We start from the raw sequence: 18,184 nt of genomic DNA, 5'->3' as shown, positions 1-18,184 counted from the left end.
ACAACACAGGAAGTGTTGGAAGTAGGAGTCTAAGGTTTCTATCGCTTGTCTCTAGATTGGTGATCTTATGGGTGGCGCATGATGACAAGGAATTAATGGTAGGGGCATTCCGCTGCCATCCAGAGGGCGTGGTCGACCTGACATCGTAAATCTGAAGATGAATGCATCTTGGCAGCCTAGCTAGAGGTGGCAAGTTGTCTTCTAGACTACCCTACAAGATTAGGGTGCTTTAGTCAAATCGTCTCGGTTTGGACAACTGATGGCAAATCCTGGTTGAGACCTAGAGGGTGTGCACCTGCTGCCGTCTTTGAAGACCCAAGAAAACGAGTCCATTATTTGAAGAAACACATCAGCCCCCCCGCGGCTCTCTTGGCCAACTTGACCTCTGGGCGCGGCGAGAAATGAAAAACGCTACGAACTGGACGGATTCAGTCTCGACAGCTGTTTAGCATTCCGCCACCGCCGTCCTGGAGAGCAGCGGAGGTAATCGCTCCGTTCGGTCCTCATTATCTAGCAATGCTAAATGGATTTGGCGGTTGCTATAGCGCCTAACAATCACCCTCTGCAGACATGGCCACACATGTACGTTTTAAAGGAAATTGAAAGGTACATTGCGGTTTATAGTTCCAGATGCCCGAGGCATACCAGGCAGGAAATGGCCTACATCCGCCGTACACAATGACATGCACTTAGCTTCGCTCCCCTCGTGTAGGCATGTTTTCGCCACCACATGTTGGGATTTACATAATTTCCCACAATTGGCTGGTTTTGTCTTCGTTTAGCGCAAGGAGTCGGTTCTTCTGTCGATCCGTCTTGCATGGCCGAACCGGCTTTCTGCTTTTGGTTCTGCTCTGCTGTTCCCAGAACACTTATGGTTGTGGTGCGACCTGCTGTGTGATGTTCATTACCTCATAAACAGAATGTGAAGTGTCGACACGCTGAGATCTGAAGACGGTGGGACATCACGAGCAGAGAGGAAGTAGTTTCATCTGCTAACTGTGACCTCCTCTCGCTCCACGGGGCGACCGGCAAGGAAGGGTATTCCGAACGTTCTTCTTGTTCCAAGTCCCTCCTGTGGGATTTCAGATGCTCCCAAGGCAGGTGAGGAATGGAATTCCTTCAACGAGTTGTTTGCCTACCTTTTTCGACTGGATGCAGCTAGAAAACCTCCGAATGGAGGCGCCCTCGTCAGAATAACCGTCTCCTTTGAGTCCTACATTGCCTTCGCTCCATGTTGGTGAAGGCGATGCGTTCAGGGTCGTCCATCTATTCGTCCTTTTTGAGTATATCCGAGGAAGATTGATTGGTGGCTCGTCTTGGAGGGGCGCTGCTTTGGATTGTGGGTATTATTCCACAGGTTGCATGGAGGACATGTTTATGGACCTTTTCTTAAAGGATGTCTTCATATTTCTTGGGGGTGGCGTACATCCCGCTGATCCGGCTCCGGCACTGTGTGTGCGCGACACCTGGACGTTCCATTTTGTCTGATTTATGGTGGGGAATAAAGGAGAATAAAGGGGGTGAGTTTTGTTTGAAATGCATCAATTGTGCCGAGTTCCAAAAATCTGATTTACAGGACGTCGCCGTGGCGACTGGTGAAACGAAACAGGGCTTTTAAGAATGAGAGATTGATGAGATCGCGTTAGCGCAAGAGAAATGGAGTGAGCATCGGGGGCTTTAAAGGTAGCATTAAACTCAGATGGTGGGGGGTGTCAAGGGGGGGTAGGGGTGCTGTTAGAAACAATGAAGGCGCTCTAAATGAAGCGCCATTCAAATGGGGAACCTGATGTAATCAATAATGTGCTGGTTGGTCCTGGTCCGATCGGGGGGGTTGGGTCCGCCGGTGGCGACTAATCCTCTGACATCAAAGCCCATCTTAGCATTCTATTAGCGAACAAACACACAGCCCAGGGCGATGGGCTGGAACGCCCAAGGAGTGGCGAGGACGGAAACGCATTGATCTGATTCGATGTTCTTTACTGCTTCTGAAGCGTTAGCTGGAAGCTAACGGCTTTTCTTTGGTGCACGCTTCACTTTACTCCCCCAAACAACTTGTACAATTAATGCTCCGCTAATCTCTTTGCTATCAAGCTCCTCTAATCTAATAAACGGAGCTGGAGCCGCCGTGTGGAAACGACTCCGGCGCCGACGCTCTGCTGAGCCGCCCGTCCGCTAGCTGCTGAATATTTAGTGACGCTGCCTGACAGAAATTAGATTTATGCACCACAAATTCACAACAGCCAACACTTTTATACAGAAAAGATCATCTCTGCTGCTTCCTGTTGGTTTATTTCACTGAATGAAGCGACAAGCGCTCACCGGGGAGGACAGGGGGGGTGCTAATTACCATTAGCGGAGAGTCAGCTAGCGTCAGCTAAAAGGCTCATCGTGTTCTCAATAGACCTAAAAAATAGATGGAATATTTATGCAGTTATATAAAGGGACACAGGAGGGTGGTCACATGGATCGCAGCAGGCTTCTGGAGGTGAGCTCCATTACGGTCTTGTTTAGAAAAGGCTGGTGTGAACCTCATGAGAGTCACATGATCAGACTAGAATTTAACAATACAGCCTCCTCTTCATCATTGTTCCTCAAAATGACTCGTCAACTCACTTGACGTAATCTAATCCAAGTAACCTAATCTAAGTAGTCTAATCCAGGTAATCTAACCTAGCAATCTAAACTAGGTAATCTATTCCAGGTAATCTAATGTTTGTAACCCAAACCAGATAATCTAATCTCAGTATTCAAATCCTGCTAATCTAATCAGGTAACACAATCCAGGTAATATAATCTTGGTAATCTAATCCAGGTTATATATTTCAAGTAATCTAATGTTGGTAACCCAAACTAGCTAACCTAATCTAAGTAATTTAATCCTGGTAATCTAATCTAGGTAAACTAATCTAGGCAACCCAATGCAGGTAATCTAATCCAGGTAATCTATTCCAGGTAATGTAATCCAGGTCACCTAAACCAGTCAATCTAATCTAAGTAATCTAATCCTGGTAATCTAATCCAGCGTTCGGTGGAAGCTGCTGCTCTCCTCTTGCCAGCTGTTTGGGGGTCGCTGCCCATCCTCCCCCCAGTGCTCCCAGTGGCTCCATTAGATATTTATACACGTTTCCCGACTCCGTCATCCGAGGTGAACGCTGTCATGTCGGATTACTCAGGAGCGAGCTGCTCCTCTGCTGCTATTGGCTGACGGCGGCGGCGGCGCGCTAGCATGCGTGTTATCGGACCCACACCAGGCTGGTTGTGAATTATTAATTGTATTTATGTCATTAAGCGCCGCGCTCACATTCCCTGACCAGGAAGCCTTTGAGCTTCATTCCAGAAGCTCTGAGATGAAACGGAACCATGAGACGGAGATTCTGTTCTCCCACGGCGAGCTAACAGCGCTAACGGATTCACACGACGCTAACGTGAAACGTTAGGCTCAAACAACACGACGACGCAGGCGGCGATCAGCATCAGCTCATTTACATATGATGTCATCCTTACTGCTGTATGATGTCATAGCTTCTTGAACGGCCAACGTGTTAGCATCATCGCAGCTAACATGTTTAAATTTGATGTCACAACCTCGTGAGCGGCTAACATGTTAGCATCATCGCAGTTTACATGCTTAAATATGGGACAGTATGATGTTACCGCCTCGTGAGCGGCTAACGTGTTAGCATGATCATGGCTAACATGTTTAAATATGGCGCCATCCTTATTGCAGTATGATGTCATAGCCTCATGAGCAGCTAACGTGTTAGCATTATCGCAGCTAACATGTTTAAATATGATGTCATCCTTGGTGTAGTGGGATGTCATATCCTCGTGAGTGGCTAACGTGTTAGCATGATCACAGCTAACACAGCTGATCCGGTTTTGTTGGCGTTAGTTGGAGGAGAGAGTCTTGGGCGGAGTCATTTCCTTTGATCACTAATCGGACCGACCAGTCGTGGCCACAGCGCCCCCTGGTGGTGTCCTCCTGTCACTAATTTAACACGTTCATACAGAGGAAGACGTTTTACTCTCTGATCAGTTACAACCAGCAACCTGTTAGCCGCTGTTAGCGCAGCTCGCCGGCTTCCCTCCATCCTGTGGCTCGATGGCACACGCCACACACACACACACACACACACACACACACACACACACACACACACACACACACACACACACAGGAAATGGGTTTCAGCGTGACAATAGGAGATGAATGGAGACGAGCTCGGAGCAAATGAGGTGATTTCCATGATGAAATAGAGCGATAAAAGAAAAGGCAGAGGAGAGATCGCTTTTCCTCTCTCAGCTCTCCACACACACACACACACACACACACACACACACACACACACACACACACACACACACAGATGGAATGGAAATGGAGCGCTGAACTGAACTCATCCAGAAGGAATCAGCCTGACTCCCCCCGCCCCCCCGCTCAGATCCGAGGGATGCCGCGTCCCACCCAGAGGTGACCTTGAGGCGAAGGGGCTGATGGGAGATGTTGCGGGGCGACCCCATCATGTTGGGCCCCGAAGATGAGAGCCGACTCTGAACCCCCCAGGCCTGAAATAAACCAGCAGGAATTATTTAGCGGAGGAAGGGATGAGCGCGCCCCACCTGCAGGGAAGTCGTGTAGGAACGGCGAGGAGAGGAAAGGCTCCGCCCCTCCGCCCGTGTCTCCTGGCCCCGCCCCCTCCCTCGACCATACTGTCCTCTTTTTAGGAGCGTTTTCTCCGTTTCAGTCGATTTGAGGCGGAGGGTTGTTTGGCTCAGGAGACAGTCGGATGCGTCGGATGCGTCGGATGTCTAAGTATGCGAGGTTTGAAAGTCAAAGTTTTTAACCCATTAAAGCCTGAACCACAAACTCTTTACCGGAAAAATCACATTTTTTGGAATGTGAGGTCTTCATTTGGCCCCCTGGGGGGCCGGATCCGGCCCCCAGGGGGACCCCCTGGGGGGGCCCACTTCAGCCCCAGATTTTTAAATGTTGTTTTTCTTCTTTGCACTATTACGAAGAAAAAAATCGAACCTATTGTTACGTCAATGACCAAAGTGACTTTGACACCCCCGTCTTAATGGAACCTCCTGACAAATTTGTGGGGGAAATTAACATAAATTTGAATATATCAGGTTTAATTTGCATAATTTTTTGATATTTCGTATGGAAATACGTTTTATTTCCATATGAAATGCAGACGTGCGCGTCTGATGGGGGAGAAAAAATAAAATTCATGATGTAGAAGCTTCAAAATCCTGGAAGCTGGAGTGTATTTGTGTGACTATGATACAGCTGGCTTTAAAGGGTTAAACAGGCAGACGATTAAAGTGATGTTTTGGCCCCCGGGGGCCTCCTGGAGAACCCCTGCTGTGACCCCTGACCTTTAACGTGTGTCTGTGATTGGCTGGAGGTGTCGTCGGATTACAAACAGACGGATGCTGGAAACATCCAGAAACCTTCTTAACCAAACGCGTCGGCGGTTAGAACCGTCGGCAAGTCTGGGGTGATGGGTGTCTAAATATTGCCCCCCCCCCCCCCGACGGGGCAGAACGTAAGGACGAGGCACCGGCGCCGTTTAGCAGCTGAATTATTCACGGAGGTTTGATCAGCGGACTAATGTGATTGGCTGTTCCCCAGCTGTGCTGCATGTTGGCGTGCATCAAGCTCATCCGACAGCGACCCCCCCCCCCCCAGGAAGAGTTAGACAGACGGACCGCCAACGCGGCGCCGGCGTGACGTTCACCGTTCCACAGGTGGAACCATCATGAAGGCAAACGTGAGCGTGTGTCAAGTTTACACCAAAGTTACGTCGAAATGTTTTCCACGAGGAGCAGGGGCTGCTTTTAACAGGCAGAACCCTCTGGAACATGGAGACAGTGTCTGCTTTTAACAGGCAGAACCCTCTGGAACATGGAGACAGTGTCTGCTTTTAACAGGCAGAACCCTCTGGAACATGGAGACAGTGTCTGCTTTTAACAGGCAGAACCCTCTGGAACATGGAGACAGTGTCTGCTTTTAACAGGCAGAACCCTCTGGAATCTTCTTGGTTGACAGAAGAGGAACAATAATATAAATATAAAACTTCATTTGTGTGAGAAACAGAAAAACGTTGATGAAAGGAACCCTGAAGAGAAAAGACGGAGGAGAAAGAAGTTATTGATGTTGTTCTAGTGAAGGATGACACGAACTCTGAGTCGACCCCCCCCTCAGAGGTCCTACCCCCCCATCGCTCCTCTTTTCTTCCCTTCTTCCTCCAATGTCACAACTTTCTTCTCTTAATATTGAGAGTTGTCACCTCCTGTCATTAATCTCTGTCGCCCCCCCGAGCTCTGTGCCCTTGTAGAAAGGTCTCACACACACACACACACACACACACACACACACACACACACACACACACACACACACACACACACACACACACACACACCAGGTAAAGTCCTACAACTTGTGGATCATGAAATAAAGATGAGCGTAGCGGCTGACCCGGCTCAGCGGCGCCCGCCCTCCTTAAATGGCCCCGCCCCACCCTGCCCCGCCCCAGGACCAGCCCTCCCACTGGGGGGCGAAGGCCACAAGTCCAAACAGAACTTCACCCAATACTGATAATATATCCATGGCGTGAGTCTCCGCCCCCGACGGGTCGACGCCCACCTTTACATACATCTAAGCTACACCTTTAGCTCAGGAAGCTAATGTAAAGATGCTAACTGTAGGTGTTCGCCCTTTTAACATTGTTTGTGGTTAATATTTAATACCGAGGCGGTTAGAGGCTGTTAGCCTCTGTTAGCATCAGGTGCTAACGTCCACCTGTAAATGGACGGTTCGTCCTCGTTCCAGGACGTCCGTCGCGTCTCTGCCGGGGCGAGAGCATAAGACCTTCTGCTGCGCCCCCCCAACGCAGGAAATCATCGCCGACTATCTCAAGGATGTCGCCGCCCAACCGGGGGCGAAGGCGCTTCAGTTTGGAGAGAAACGCGCCGCCATTTAATCACACTTGATATTTAAGCGCGTAGCCGGTCGAGTTAGCGCGTTAGCTCTTCCTCCTGTTTGCGCTCGTGGCTCCTTCCGTTATAAACTCCTAATTTCCCTCGCCGTCCTTCAGCCGCGCTGAATGTCAGCGGCTGGGGGGTGCTGGGGGGGGCATCGGGATTTTCTATCAATTATAAGAGCGGCGCTGGAGAATCGGAGCTGATAGCATCAGAGGAAGGGAAGGTGGACGGGGCGCCGCCGGCGGGAGGACGAATGGAGGAGGAAACGTCCGAAGAACTTCAGGAAGAGACGAGGAGATTTACAGGAAATGGACGCGGAAGTGTTAGGGTTAAATCCTGCTAGGATCTGTCCTCTGGCTAGGCTAGGCTAGGCTAGGCTAGGAAGGAGTGATAAAACGCTTTTGTTGTGTTTGTTGTTATCGACACTCCTGTTTGTTTGTTTGATTTGTATATTTATTTATTTGTTTGTTTGTTTGTATACAACGTGTCCCCAGACGTTCATCAGCTTCAATAGACTAGAGCACTTGTGTCAAACTCAAGGCCCGGGGGCCAAACGTGGCCCTCCACATCATTTAACGTGGCCCCCGAGAGCATAAAAGGTCAGAGTGTCCAAAAAAATAAATAGATCAAAAGTGTGCTTTGACCAAAACTACATTTCCCACAATGCAGTAGTTCATCCCATCTTAACTCTGACTAAACGTAGTGAACAAAGTTAACGTCCTAACTCGTGTCTGATGTTATTTTTCTTTATTGATTGATAGTTTGATCCTTGATTGATGGAGTTCTGTGGGTTTAATAACCTGACAGATTAAAAGGATTTATGTTAGAACAGAGAAACAAACAAACAAACATGTTTTTTCAAGTTACAAACTGAAATGTTTGTAACTCGAATAAGCCATATATTCAAGTTACAAACGTTACATGGCATTGAGTTACATTTATTAGTAACATCTGGCCCTGTGAGCACAGCGGTAATGCTGATGACACCTCAGTGTAAACGAGTTTGACCCCCCCCCCGTTAGAGGAAGAATCTGAAGAGAAAAACGTCTCTGATTTAAACCCACATGTTGGGTTTAGTTTAGTTAAGCCTGGTTTCCCCCTGTGGACTAAACCTGACAGACGTCCTTCCAGGTGATGGTGATGAAGGCTCCTCCTCCTCTTCCTCAGACAGATGTTCCACGGCGACGGCGTTAGAAGCGCATTAATGATCCGATGAGGAAAGGGAAGTTTATCCGACACGTCTGACAGGAAGTTAAAGAATAAGTCGGTTCTGAAGCGACGCCTTTCAGCGCCGTCACCGTTCACACCTGTCAGGTGAGACGCAGCAACACCACAGATCCACAAGGACTGAACGGCGTGCCGTGAGTTAATGTGGGGGGGGGGTGACGGGTGAGGTGGGGTGGGGGGGGCTTTTAGCCTGTCAGCGCTACATTCACCGTTAGCATGACTCAGCAAAATGGTTAGCACTAGAGGCTACATGATGCTACCTGCATCTACAAAACTCACCTGTCTGCAGACGCTGTGTGTGTGTGTGTGTGTGTGTGTGTGTGTGTGTGTGTGTGTGTGTGTGTGTGTGTGTGTGTGTGTGTGTGTGTGTGTGTGTGTGTGTGTGTGTGTGTGCGTCTCCATCTGGAGGGTTGACCTCTCCTCCTCCTCCGTCGTCCTCCAGCTGCTCTCTGCTGTCGGGCAGAGCCGGGGGGGGGGGGTCTTTAATTACAACCAGGGGGGGTCGGGGGGGGCTGACAGTGACACTGATGGGGGCGGTCGCCATGGCGTCACCGGGGCGACCAGCGGGTCATGCTTGACTCCGTGTCGATGCGTCCTGAGACAAAGGGGGGGTCACTGGCGAACATCTGCTGCCTCCCATCAGCCCCCGTTACTGTGACGACTCCACCGCTGACCCCGCCTCCTGCATGGTGACTCCTCCCACTGGTGTATCGTGACTCCTCCTCCCACCGGGAGGTTAAAAGGGCGTGGATTAACATATGAAATGACATCATGACGTTAAACTATAATTAATATGCAGACATGTAAATGAATATAAAACCGTGATAAACAACATGTAAATATAGACATGTAAACAAACGTAAACATAAACATGTAAACACAGGAAGGGTAAAAATATACAAACAATATTCAAAGTTCTTCTGTCCAAAACTTTATTTAAACAGACAGAAGTAAAGATCGTTCTGCTTCTGTTCCTGTTTCAGCTGTACCTGTTTGTTTGTTTGTTTGTTTGTTTGTTTGTTTGTTTGTTTACTTCCTGGACTGATGTTGATCCACATGTTGCTGTGACACAAGCAGCTTCCTGGTGGATGAACATCAGAAGCGAAATGCAGAAGAAACGGCGGCGAAACGAAAGACGACGTGAACAAAAGCTTTGATGACGGGAGAACAAACAAACAAACAAACAAACAAACAACAGACGTACGCAGACAAAAGGTAAACAACAACGATGTGAGACGACATGAAACGAGGACAGAACGTGGAAAAGTATCAAAGGCAAGAGGAAAAACTTTATTTATAAAACAGGAAATGGCGTCCGACCGGACATGTTGTGGGCCATCCCACCCAAACCCCGCCCTAATAGCCCCCTCACGAATGAAAAGTGACCTCGCCGATGGAAACACCTGAACGCCGCATCACTTCCTGTCCACATGCGTGTGCATCCCCTCACAAACGGCGTGACAGCGGCGTGACAGCCGCCGCCTGCAGACGTAGGAGCGGCAGCTAATTAGCGCCGCGGCTTGTCAGTCAGTCCACGTTAGCATCTGTGGCTAGTCTTTAGCGTCTCCGGCGGCGGAGGAAGAAAAAAAGAAAAGTTAGCTTTACAGAGGTATTAACGGTTAGCTTTATAGACATGCTAAAGGGTTAGCTTAATTGACATGCTAAACGGTTAGCTTTACAGATGTGCTAAGTGGTTAGCTGTACAGAGGTGCAAAAGGTTAGCTTTAGAAACGTGCTAAACGGTTAGCTTTATAGACATGCTAAAGGGTTAGCTTAATAGACATGCTATATGGTTAGCTTCACAGAGGTGGTAAACACTTAGCTTTACGAAGGTGCTCAATGGTTAGTTATATAGACATGCTTATATGGTTAGCTTTGCAGAGGTGCTAAACATGCTAATTTGAAGGACGTTAGCATCGACAGCATCCGTCCATCCCACCTGGCGGTCCGTGGATCTGTTTGGTGACGTCCGCCATCAGACGCACGTAACGAACGAGGCGATCCTCGACTCCCGAACGAGGCGCCGTGTTGTTAGCATCAGCGCCGTGTTGTTAGCATCAGCACCGTGTTGTTAGCATCAGCGCCGTGTTGTTAGCATCAGCACCGTGTTGTTATCATGATGATGGTGATGATGGTGATGATGATGGTGATGATGATGGTGATGATGATAGTGATGGTGATGATGATGATGATGGTGATCATGATGATAGTGATGGTGATGATGGTGATCATGATGATGGTGATGATGATGATGATGGTGATGAAGAAGGGGTTCACTGGTAACTCGGGGGTTAACGTTCTGTGTTTCTCCTGCTTTCAGCTCCAAGGTGAACGTGACAGATGGGACGTCAATTAGACGCTGTGGGTCGTTGGCCAGGGGGTGGGGGGGTGGAAGAAGGCGGGGGCAGAGGGAGGGGTCGGCTCTTACCTCACGACTGTTCACCAGTGTCTGAATGTGGACGATGATCTGAAACAAGGTCTGGTCTGGACTTAAGTAAAATCTAGACGACCTTCCTGACAAGTTTGATACTGTGTGTGTGTGTGTGTGTGTGTGTGTGTGTGTGTGTGTGTGTGTGCGCGCGCGCGTGCGTGCGTGTGTGTGTGTGCGCCTCCTGACACAATGAGAGCTAAATTCAACCATCTGCCGCTGCTGCCCTCCTCACAGGTGTGGACTGGAGGACAATCAGGTGTGTGTGTGTGTGTGTGTGTGTGTGTGTGTGTGTGTGTGTGTGTGTGTGTGTGTGTGTGTGTGTGTGTGTGTGTGTGTGTGTGTGTGAGTGTGTGTGTGTGTTTTAGTACTAATGTTCAATGAATAGTAATGCTGTTCATGAAAAAACATCCTGTAGCTCTGCAGAGGTCAACAGACGGAAACAAAGTGCATACAAACAAGCAGCAGCCGGGGGCGGGGCCTGGGGGCGGGGCCTAGGGGTGGAGCTTGGGGGCGGGGCCTGAATTGAACCAAGACGAGCCAATTAGCAACAAAACGTCCGTAGCTAGCAGAAGGGCGAGAAAGCTAGGCAGGCTAAGCTAGCCGGGATCATCACCAGATCAAGCCACGCCCACACACCATGCCCTGAGGCCACGCCCTGAGTTAGCATCATGCACTTAGCCGTAGCATCTTAATTTGCTTATGTGTGGAATTAGCAGTACGATGCTAACGTGTTTATCATTTAAAGATGCCTGGGGGGTGTGGTCACTCACGTCAGCATCATTTCCTGCATCTGTTCAGCCAATCAGAGACAGGGAAGAATTATGGTCACGCATAAATAAACACGCCCCTAATGCACAATGCGGACCAATCGGAGGGAGGAGACATGATTCCATTTCCTGTTCTGGAATGGAAGATGTAAATACAGATGGGATTGAACACACACACACACACACACACACACACACACACACGCCATCCCATCTTGTCTTATTTTTAGCCGCGCCCCTCTTCAGTCCTGACCTACATCACAGAGGAGGGGGAGGGGTGACAGACTGATTCCCTCCTGGGGGTGACAGTTCCAATTCTGTCAGACCTCACCTGGTTCGTCCCAGAGGAGGCTGCAGAGGGCAAACACACACACACACACACACACACACACACACACACACACACACACACACACACACACACACACACACGTCTCGTGTCAGATTGGACTTTAAATCAGCTCTCGTCTCTGGATGATGGAGGAGTGGCCCTGTGATGTCATCAGGTCCAGGAAAACCCCGCCCCTTCAGGCTGATCAAACGGTAACCGGAGGATGAGGTGAAAACGGGATCCAGGAAGTGTTCACGCCTACAGGACACGCCCCCAGGGTGGGCCTCCAGACAGGAAGTAGAACCTCTGAGGTCGGCCTCTAGACAGGAAGTAGAACCTCTGGGGTCGGCCTCTAGACAGGAAGTAGAACCTCTGGGGTCGGCCTCTAGACAGGAAGTAGAACCTCTGGGGTCGGCCTCTAGACAGGAAGTAGAACTTCTGGGGTCGGCCTCTAGACAGGAAGTAGAACCTCTGGGGTCGGCCTCTAGACAGGAAGTAGAACCTCTGGGGGTCAAGTGGAGGTCAGTTCCATTCTTAACTCAGATTCATTTTGTTGTGTTCACCAAAACCCTCCAACCAGAACGCAGCATCCGGGGGGAGGGGTCTGATAACCCCCCCCCACGCACACACACACACACTGCCTCCCTTGTGTGTGTGTGTGTGTGTGTGTGTGTCCCATCCCATCTCATTAGCAGCCGAGCGCCGCTGATGCCTCCCTGATCTCCATCTCTAATGTTCACATAAAGTCTTTCAAGCTACATTAGCAGCAAAGCATCATGGTCCTCAAGATCGGTGCCGCTGGCGGAGCGTCACGGCAGCAAAGCATCATGGTCCTCCAGATCGTTGGAACGTCCTCATCCCGCTGCCGTCTGTTCGCTCTCGTCTGACGGCTCCGTTGGGTCCTGTTTGTGGGCGGGGCCTCTGTGGGGGCGGGGCTCGCCCGCCCCTCTGTCAGCTGTTGTGTGTTCACGTCCCTGACCCCCCCTCCTGTGTGTCCTCAGACATCGACGAGTGTGCGACGCAGATGCACTACTGCCAGGCCAACACGGCGTGCTTCAACCTGCCCGGCGGCCATCGCTGCGACTGCCTGCCGGGGTTCACCCGCGTGGACGAGTTCTCCTGCACCGGTAGGTCGAAGGTCACGGACGCACCAGAGGTCACGTGATGCTGCAGGACCCTCAGGTCAGAGGTCACCGCAGGGTCCTGCTGCATCAAAGGGTCACATCTGGAGCTTTGATGGACATTTATTTTCTGCTTTGTGTGGGTACACTTTTGACACCGCCCCCTAGTGTTTGTTGGTGGTATTGCTTCGGGGAGCGTTTGTTTCTGTTCGCGCCATCAGCTGATCAACCATCAGCTGTTCTCGTCTTCTTCAACTGATTGGTTTCAATAAAAGTAAAAACTATGAGATGAATGCTAATGACTCCTGCCATTGCCTTCCTGGCCAGCAGGGGGCGCTGGCTCCAAAGTGCTACTGATTGGTTTTGTTAAATATCAGTTTTATTTTCTCAAATCCTTCGTCAGGAACACAAAAATTAATGTTCATGAATAATTTTACCGTTTGGAGTGAAACGGATAAATTCTTTCCGTAGCACACACCTCCTGATTGGCGCGGCGCCGCTTCGTGGTTCTGAGACGCTGTTTATTTATTTATTTGTTTATTTCTTTGTTTGTTTTCTCCTCTGAATTTCGAACACGAGGGTAAATGAATGCAAATTGTTCGGCGCGTCTTTAAAGGTTGCAGGAATCAGCTGAAGGAGAACGTCTGATTGCAGCCGTGTCAGCTTTTTAACGACCATAAACATCCTGCTTTGGCTCCGCCCCCGACCAGCTCAGCCTGTGTGTACTGTACACGTTAGCCGCTGCTGCTAGCGTTAGCATGCTACACAAAAGCATCTGATTTGAGGGCTGTGGACCCTCCCGTTTCCTCCAGAGTGATCGGCTTCGCTCGCCGTTCCATGTTTCCTCCGAGACGTGTTCTTTAATTAGCTCGCTGTTGGTTGCCGCGGCAACGAACCCGTAGATAATCAATCTGTTTGTAGCTTGTAAACCATCCTGGCCCCTGAGTGGGGGCCCCGTTAGCGTCTGAGCATCTGCTGGGACAGATAAACTCTCTCCAAGACCCCCCCCCCCGATTCCTGGAGGCTTCAGATGCTTCGCTGGAGCGAGAAACTGTTAGCGTAGCGCCGATGTGACAGTTCTCCACAGGCTAACGCTAACACGTGTTAGCAGTGTCATTTCTCGCAGCGTCTGGAATTGTTCAGGCTTTGGGGACGATGTTCGGATGTATCCATCCGCCAACACGCGGTAAGAACGAGATACGGTCTCACTGATGTATCCGTCCACCAACACGTGGTAAAGAACAAGATACAGTGTCACTGATTTCGTATCCATCCGCCAACACGTGGTAAAGAACAAGATACAGTGTCACTGATGTCGTATCCATCCGCCAACACGCGGTAAAGAACGAGATACAGTCTCACTGATGTATCCGTCCACCAACATGTGGTAAAGAACAAGATACAGTGTCACTGATTTCGTATCCATCCGCCAACACGTGGTAAAGAACAAGATACAGTGTCACTGATGTCGTATCCATCCGCCAACACGCGGTAAAGAACGAGATACAGTCTCGCTGATGTCGTATCCATCCGCCAACACGCGGTAAAGAACGGGATACGGTCCCACTGATGTCGTATCCAACATCACGTTAGCTTCGTGTTAGCTTTATTTCCTTTATTTTCTGGCCATGCGGTGTCTTTAACCCCTTCCTGTTAGCATCAGGCGCTAACGTACACCTTCAGGGTCTCCTCGTGTCATCCGCGTGGCGTTCACTGGTGCGAGTCTCCTGGAACATTTTCAATTTGCTGGGAACAGTTGTCAGCGTTAGCGTGAGGCGTTCAGGTGCAGCCGTGTTACCGGGCACTGGGGACCCCCCCTCTCTGGGGGGGTTCAGACCTGATTTCACTCTTCATTAAATCACTTAAAACTAAACTCATCAGACGTCTCCCTGCAGTGGCTTTTATGTTCAGTCTAACCCCCCAGTCCAACCCCCCCTTAGTCTAACCCCCCTCAGTCCAACCCCCCCTCAGTCTAACCCCACTCAGTCTAACCCCCCCTCAGTCTAACCCCCCCTCAGTCTAACCCCCCTCAGTCTAACCCCCCCTCAGTCTAACCCCCCATCCAGGAGAGTGTTCCGTTTCTGTAAGGGATGGAGGGGTAGCGATATGTTAGCTTAGCGTTAAAAAAGATGACGGCCAATCCAGGAGGAGGAGTAAATAAATGGGATTTATGGATGGATGACGGATGGATGATGGATGATGGATGATGGATGGATGGATGGATGGATGGATGATGGATGGATGGATGATGGATGGATGGATGGATGGATGGATGGATGGATGGATGGATGGATGATGGATGGATGGATGATGGATGGATGGATGGATGGATGAATGATGGATGGATGATGGATGGAGGATGGATGGGAGGTGGGAGGGGCTTGGCGCCATCGAACAGGGACGTCCCCTTACGTTGCTCTCCGTTGACTGGGTGTCGGTGTGTTCATGCGTGTGCTGATGCGTGTTGATGCGTGATGTGTGTCCTCGTCATGCATGTGTCGTCGTGGTGACGTCTCCTCTGACAGCAGCATTAACTAAACACACGGAGAAACGCAGCATCAGCATCTTTCCTGTTGGAGGTGATGAATTGGCGTTAGGGCGCCGCCCCAGTGGGTGGAGACAGACCCGCCTCAGAGACACCCAGATAACAACGGAACACCAACGCCTCGGCTTCGTTCTTTAGTTTTAGGGCGGGGGGGGGGGGGTCATTTAAACTCAGGTGTCGTCAGCATAAAGGCTGTTCTTAAAGGGCCAGATGTAACTAATAAATGTAACTAAATGTAACTAATAAATGTAACTAAATGTAACTAATAAATGTAACTAAATGTAACTAAATGTAACTAAATGTAACTAAATGTAACTAAATGTAACTAATAAATGTAACTAAATGTAACTAATAAATGTAACTAAATGTAACTAAATGTAACTAAATGTAACTAAATGTAACTAAATGTAACTAATAAATGTAACTAAATGTAACTAAATGTAACTAATAAATGTAACTAAATGTAACTAAATGTAACTAAATGTAACTAAATGTAACTAATAAATGTAACTAAATGTAACTAAATGTAACTAATAAATGTAACTAAATGTAACTAAATGTAACTAAATGTAACTACTCCCTAATATTAAATTAGTCTGAATTTATTACCTGTGCCCTCTGGGGGGACGCTTGTCCCTGGGGGGGTCCTTTGCATGTTAATGAGGAGAGTTACAGAGGGGGTGTGTCCACTGGAGGAGTCATGCTGGGTGTTTTGGAGTGGGGGGGTGTCACTTTTTCTACCTGATCCAGCTGCATCAGCCCCCCCCCCCCTTTATCAATGGCTGCTTCAGCATCTATTGTGTTAATCATCTGTAATCATGTCAGGTTTTAATTAAACACCCATTAGTGCAGCTTAATCAATCTGATAAACATGGCGTGGGGGGGGGCAGGGAGGGGTGGGTAGCGGCGGCGGCCTGTGAATCAATAAACTCTTTGCCAAAAATCAATTAATCTCATGTTCAGATCTTTATTTCTTACTTCCTGTTGATTTCATTAAGTTATTTTTTGAAAACTACGAATCCCGGGGGGGGGGCAGGGGGGCGCTGGTGGTGGGGGGGCGTCGCACTCGAGGTCATCCTCATTAGGATCCGTCGCCTCATTAGTGCCTCAGGATTCTGCAGCGTTCACACGCCAGAAGTCGTTCTCATGCTTTTTAAAAAGGTCATGCCCCGCCCCCTCCAATATGACCCCGCCCACTCCCGTCAAACCGCCTCCATCTGACCCCGTCTACTCCGTTCAACCCGCCCCCACTGGACTCAGACACTCACCAGAGTAGCGTTAGCTAACGAATGAGTCCAGGCGTTGCCCCGCCCAGCTGGTCGTTGCCGTGGCGCCGATGAAGCGCACCTTTAAAACTTTTATAACATTTTCACGCGTCACAAAAGAATAAATTACAGCGTTCGTTTCTCCGAGCGCCGCCGCTGCCATTGTGTCTGGCCGGATCGCTGTCAGGCGGCGATGCCTGAACAGACCCCCGGGGGGGCTTTTAGGATGACAATCAAAACGCCTGCGAGGAAAAAGACGACAAAAAAAAGACGTTTAACAAAATAAAATCTGTTGATTTATTCATTTAACTCTAATGAAGTCAAACGCTCTGCATTTAGTTCCACTTTGGAAACGATCGGGGGAGCGCCTCTGATTCTGGTTCTGTCTAGAGGGGGGGTCAGTCATGTGACCAACACTGAGATGTGGGCGGGGCCGTCGCACCTACAGCTCCGCCCCCCCACATTCCATGTCAGGGACACGGTTGTCGTCCCTCTCAGCCGTCGGCGGACGTTTAAAACCTACAATCAGCGTCTGGATGAAGGCGCCGGCGCCGCAGGAAGTAGCGCCCGTCGCTAATCGTGAGCCGCCGAGAGGGAAAACAAATCAGGAGACAAAGAGACGGAAACGCTAAACTGTTGTTGTGAAAGCGGCGGCGGACGCGCGATCGGAATGTCACAACAAACGTCGGAAATAAGGACAAAACACGTTTTAGCGATTAGCTAAACGCCGGCGACGGGCGACGCCCACCCGACTCCTCCAGGGCGTGATCGGTCAGCGACGGTTGGTGTCGAGTGAAAATGGGCGTGGGCGGTCCTCCCTGTGTGATGTCACCGAGTGATTGTCTCTGTCCCCGCCCCCCACAGAACACGACGACTGCGCCGCCGGCGTGAGCCCGTGTGACGACAACGCCATCTGCACCAACACCGTCAGGGGGCACCTGTGCACCTGCAAGCCGGGGTACGTGGGAAACGGCACCGTCTGCAAAGGTGAGTCCAGGCCGACGCCCACCGGTAGACACGCCCACCTGGTAGACACGCCCATCTGGGCAATCCAACGTGACCGCCGATTGAATTTCCAACTGTCTCCAACCAAAGTGCATCATGGGATATCGGTGCCCTGATGGGACCAGGTGACCAGGTGAGCCTGGTCCTGACAGGAAATGCCCCTCCCCACCAAAATAAAATCCCAAATTAAAATCTCTGTGTTTGATCGTTAATCACCTTTAGAAACATCCTGACCGACGACACGCGTGTGACACGTCTGCGGGTCACACGCTCATTAAGATCGTGTCGCCCCCCCCCCCCCCCGTCGCCGCGACGACCAATAAAGATGTAATTAGCAGGACAGGATGGAGGGAAGCCCGGTGATGATGATGAGCAGCGGGCGAGACGCCAAGGTGACGCCAAGGTGATAATGATGGTGATGATGTGGGCGTGTCCCCCCGCCCCCGGCTACCCCCCCACCTGCCCCCGACCCCCCCACCTGCCTGTATTAGGATGTACG

The 18,184-nt window shown here is 50.0% G+C and overlaps 1 protein-coding gene across 1 annotated transcript in view; it reads left to right on the top strand.

Moving 5' to 3' along the window:
- LOC137600161 (protein kinase C-binding protein NELL1-like) overlaps window positions 1-18,184 on the top strand; it is a 131,653-nt gene that overhangs the window by 62,070 nt on the left and 51,399 nt on the right. The window contains exons 13-14 of the mRNA XM_068321610.1: window positions 12,751-12,876; window positions 17,545-17,667. Of these exons, the coding sequence (XP_068177711.1) occupies window positions 12,751-12,876; window positions 17,545-17,667 (249 nt within the window). The remainder of the gene's footprint in view (window positions 1-12,750; window positions 12,877-17,544; window positions 17,668-18,184) is intronic.

The sequence above is a fragment of the Antennarius striatus genome, chromosome 1 (assembly GCF_040054535.1).
Source record: "Antennarius striatus isolate MH-2024 chromosome 1, ASM4005453v1, whole genome shotgun sequence".
NCBI classification, from domain to species: Eukaryota; Metazoa; Chordata; class Actinopteri; order Lophiiformes; family Antennariidae; genus Antennarius; species Antennarius striatus.
Note: the sequence above shows the minus strand (reverse complement) of the source record. Positions and strands in the feature narration are given on the sequence as shown.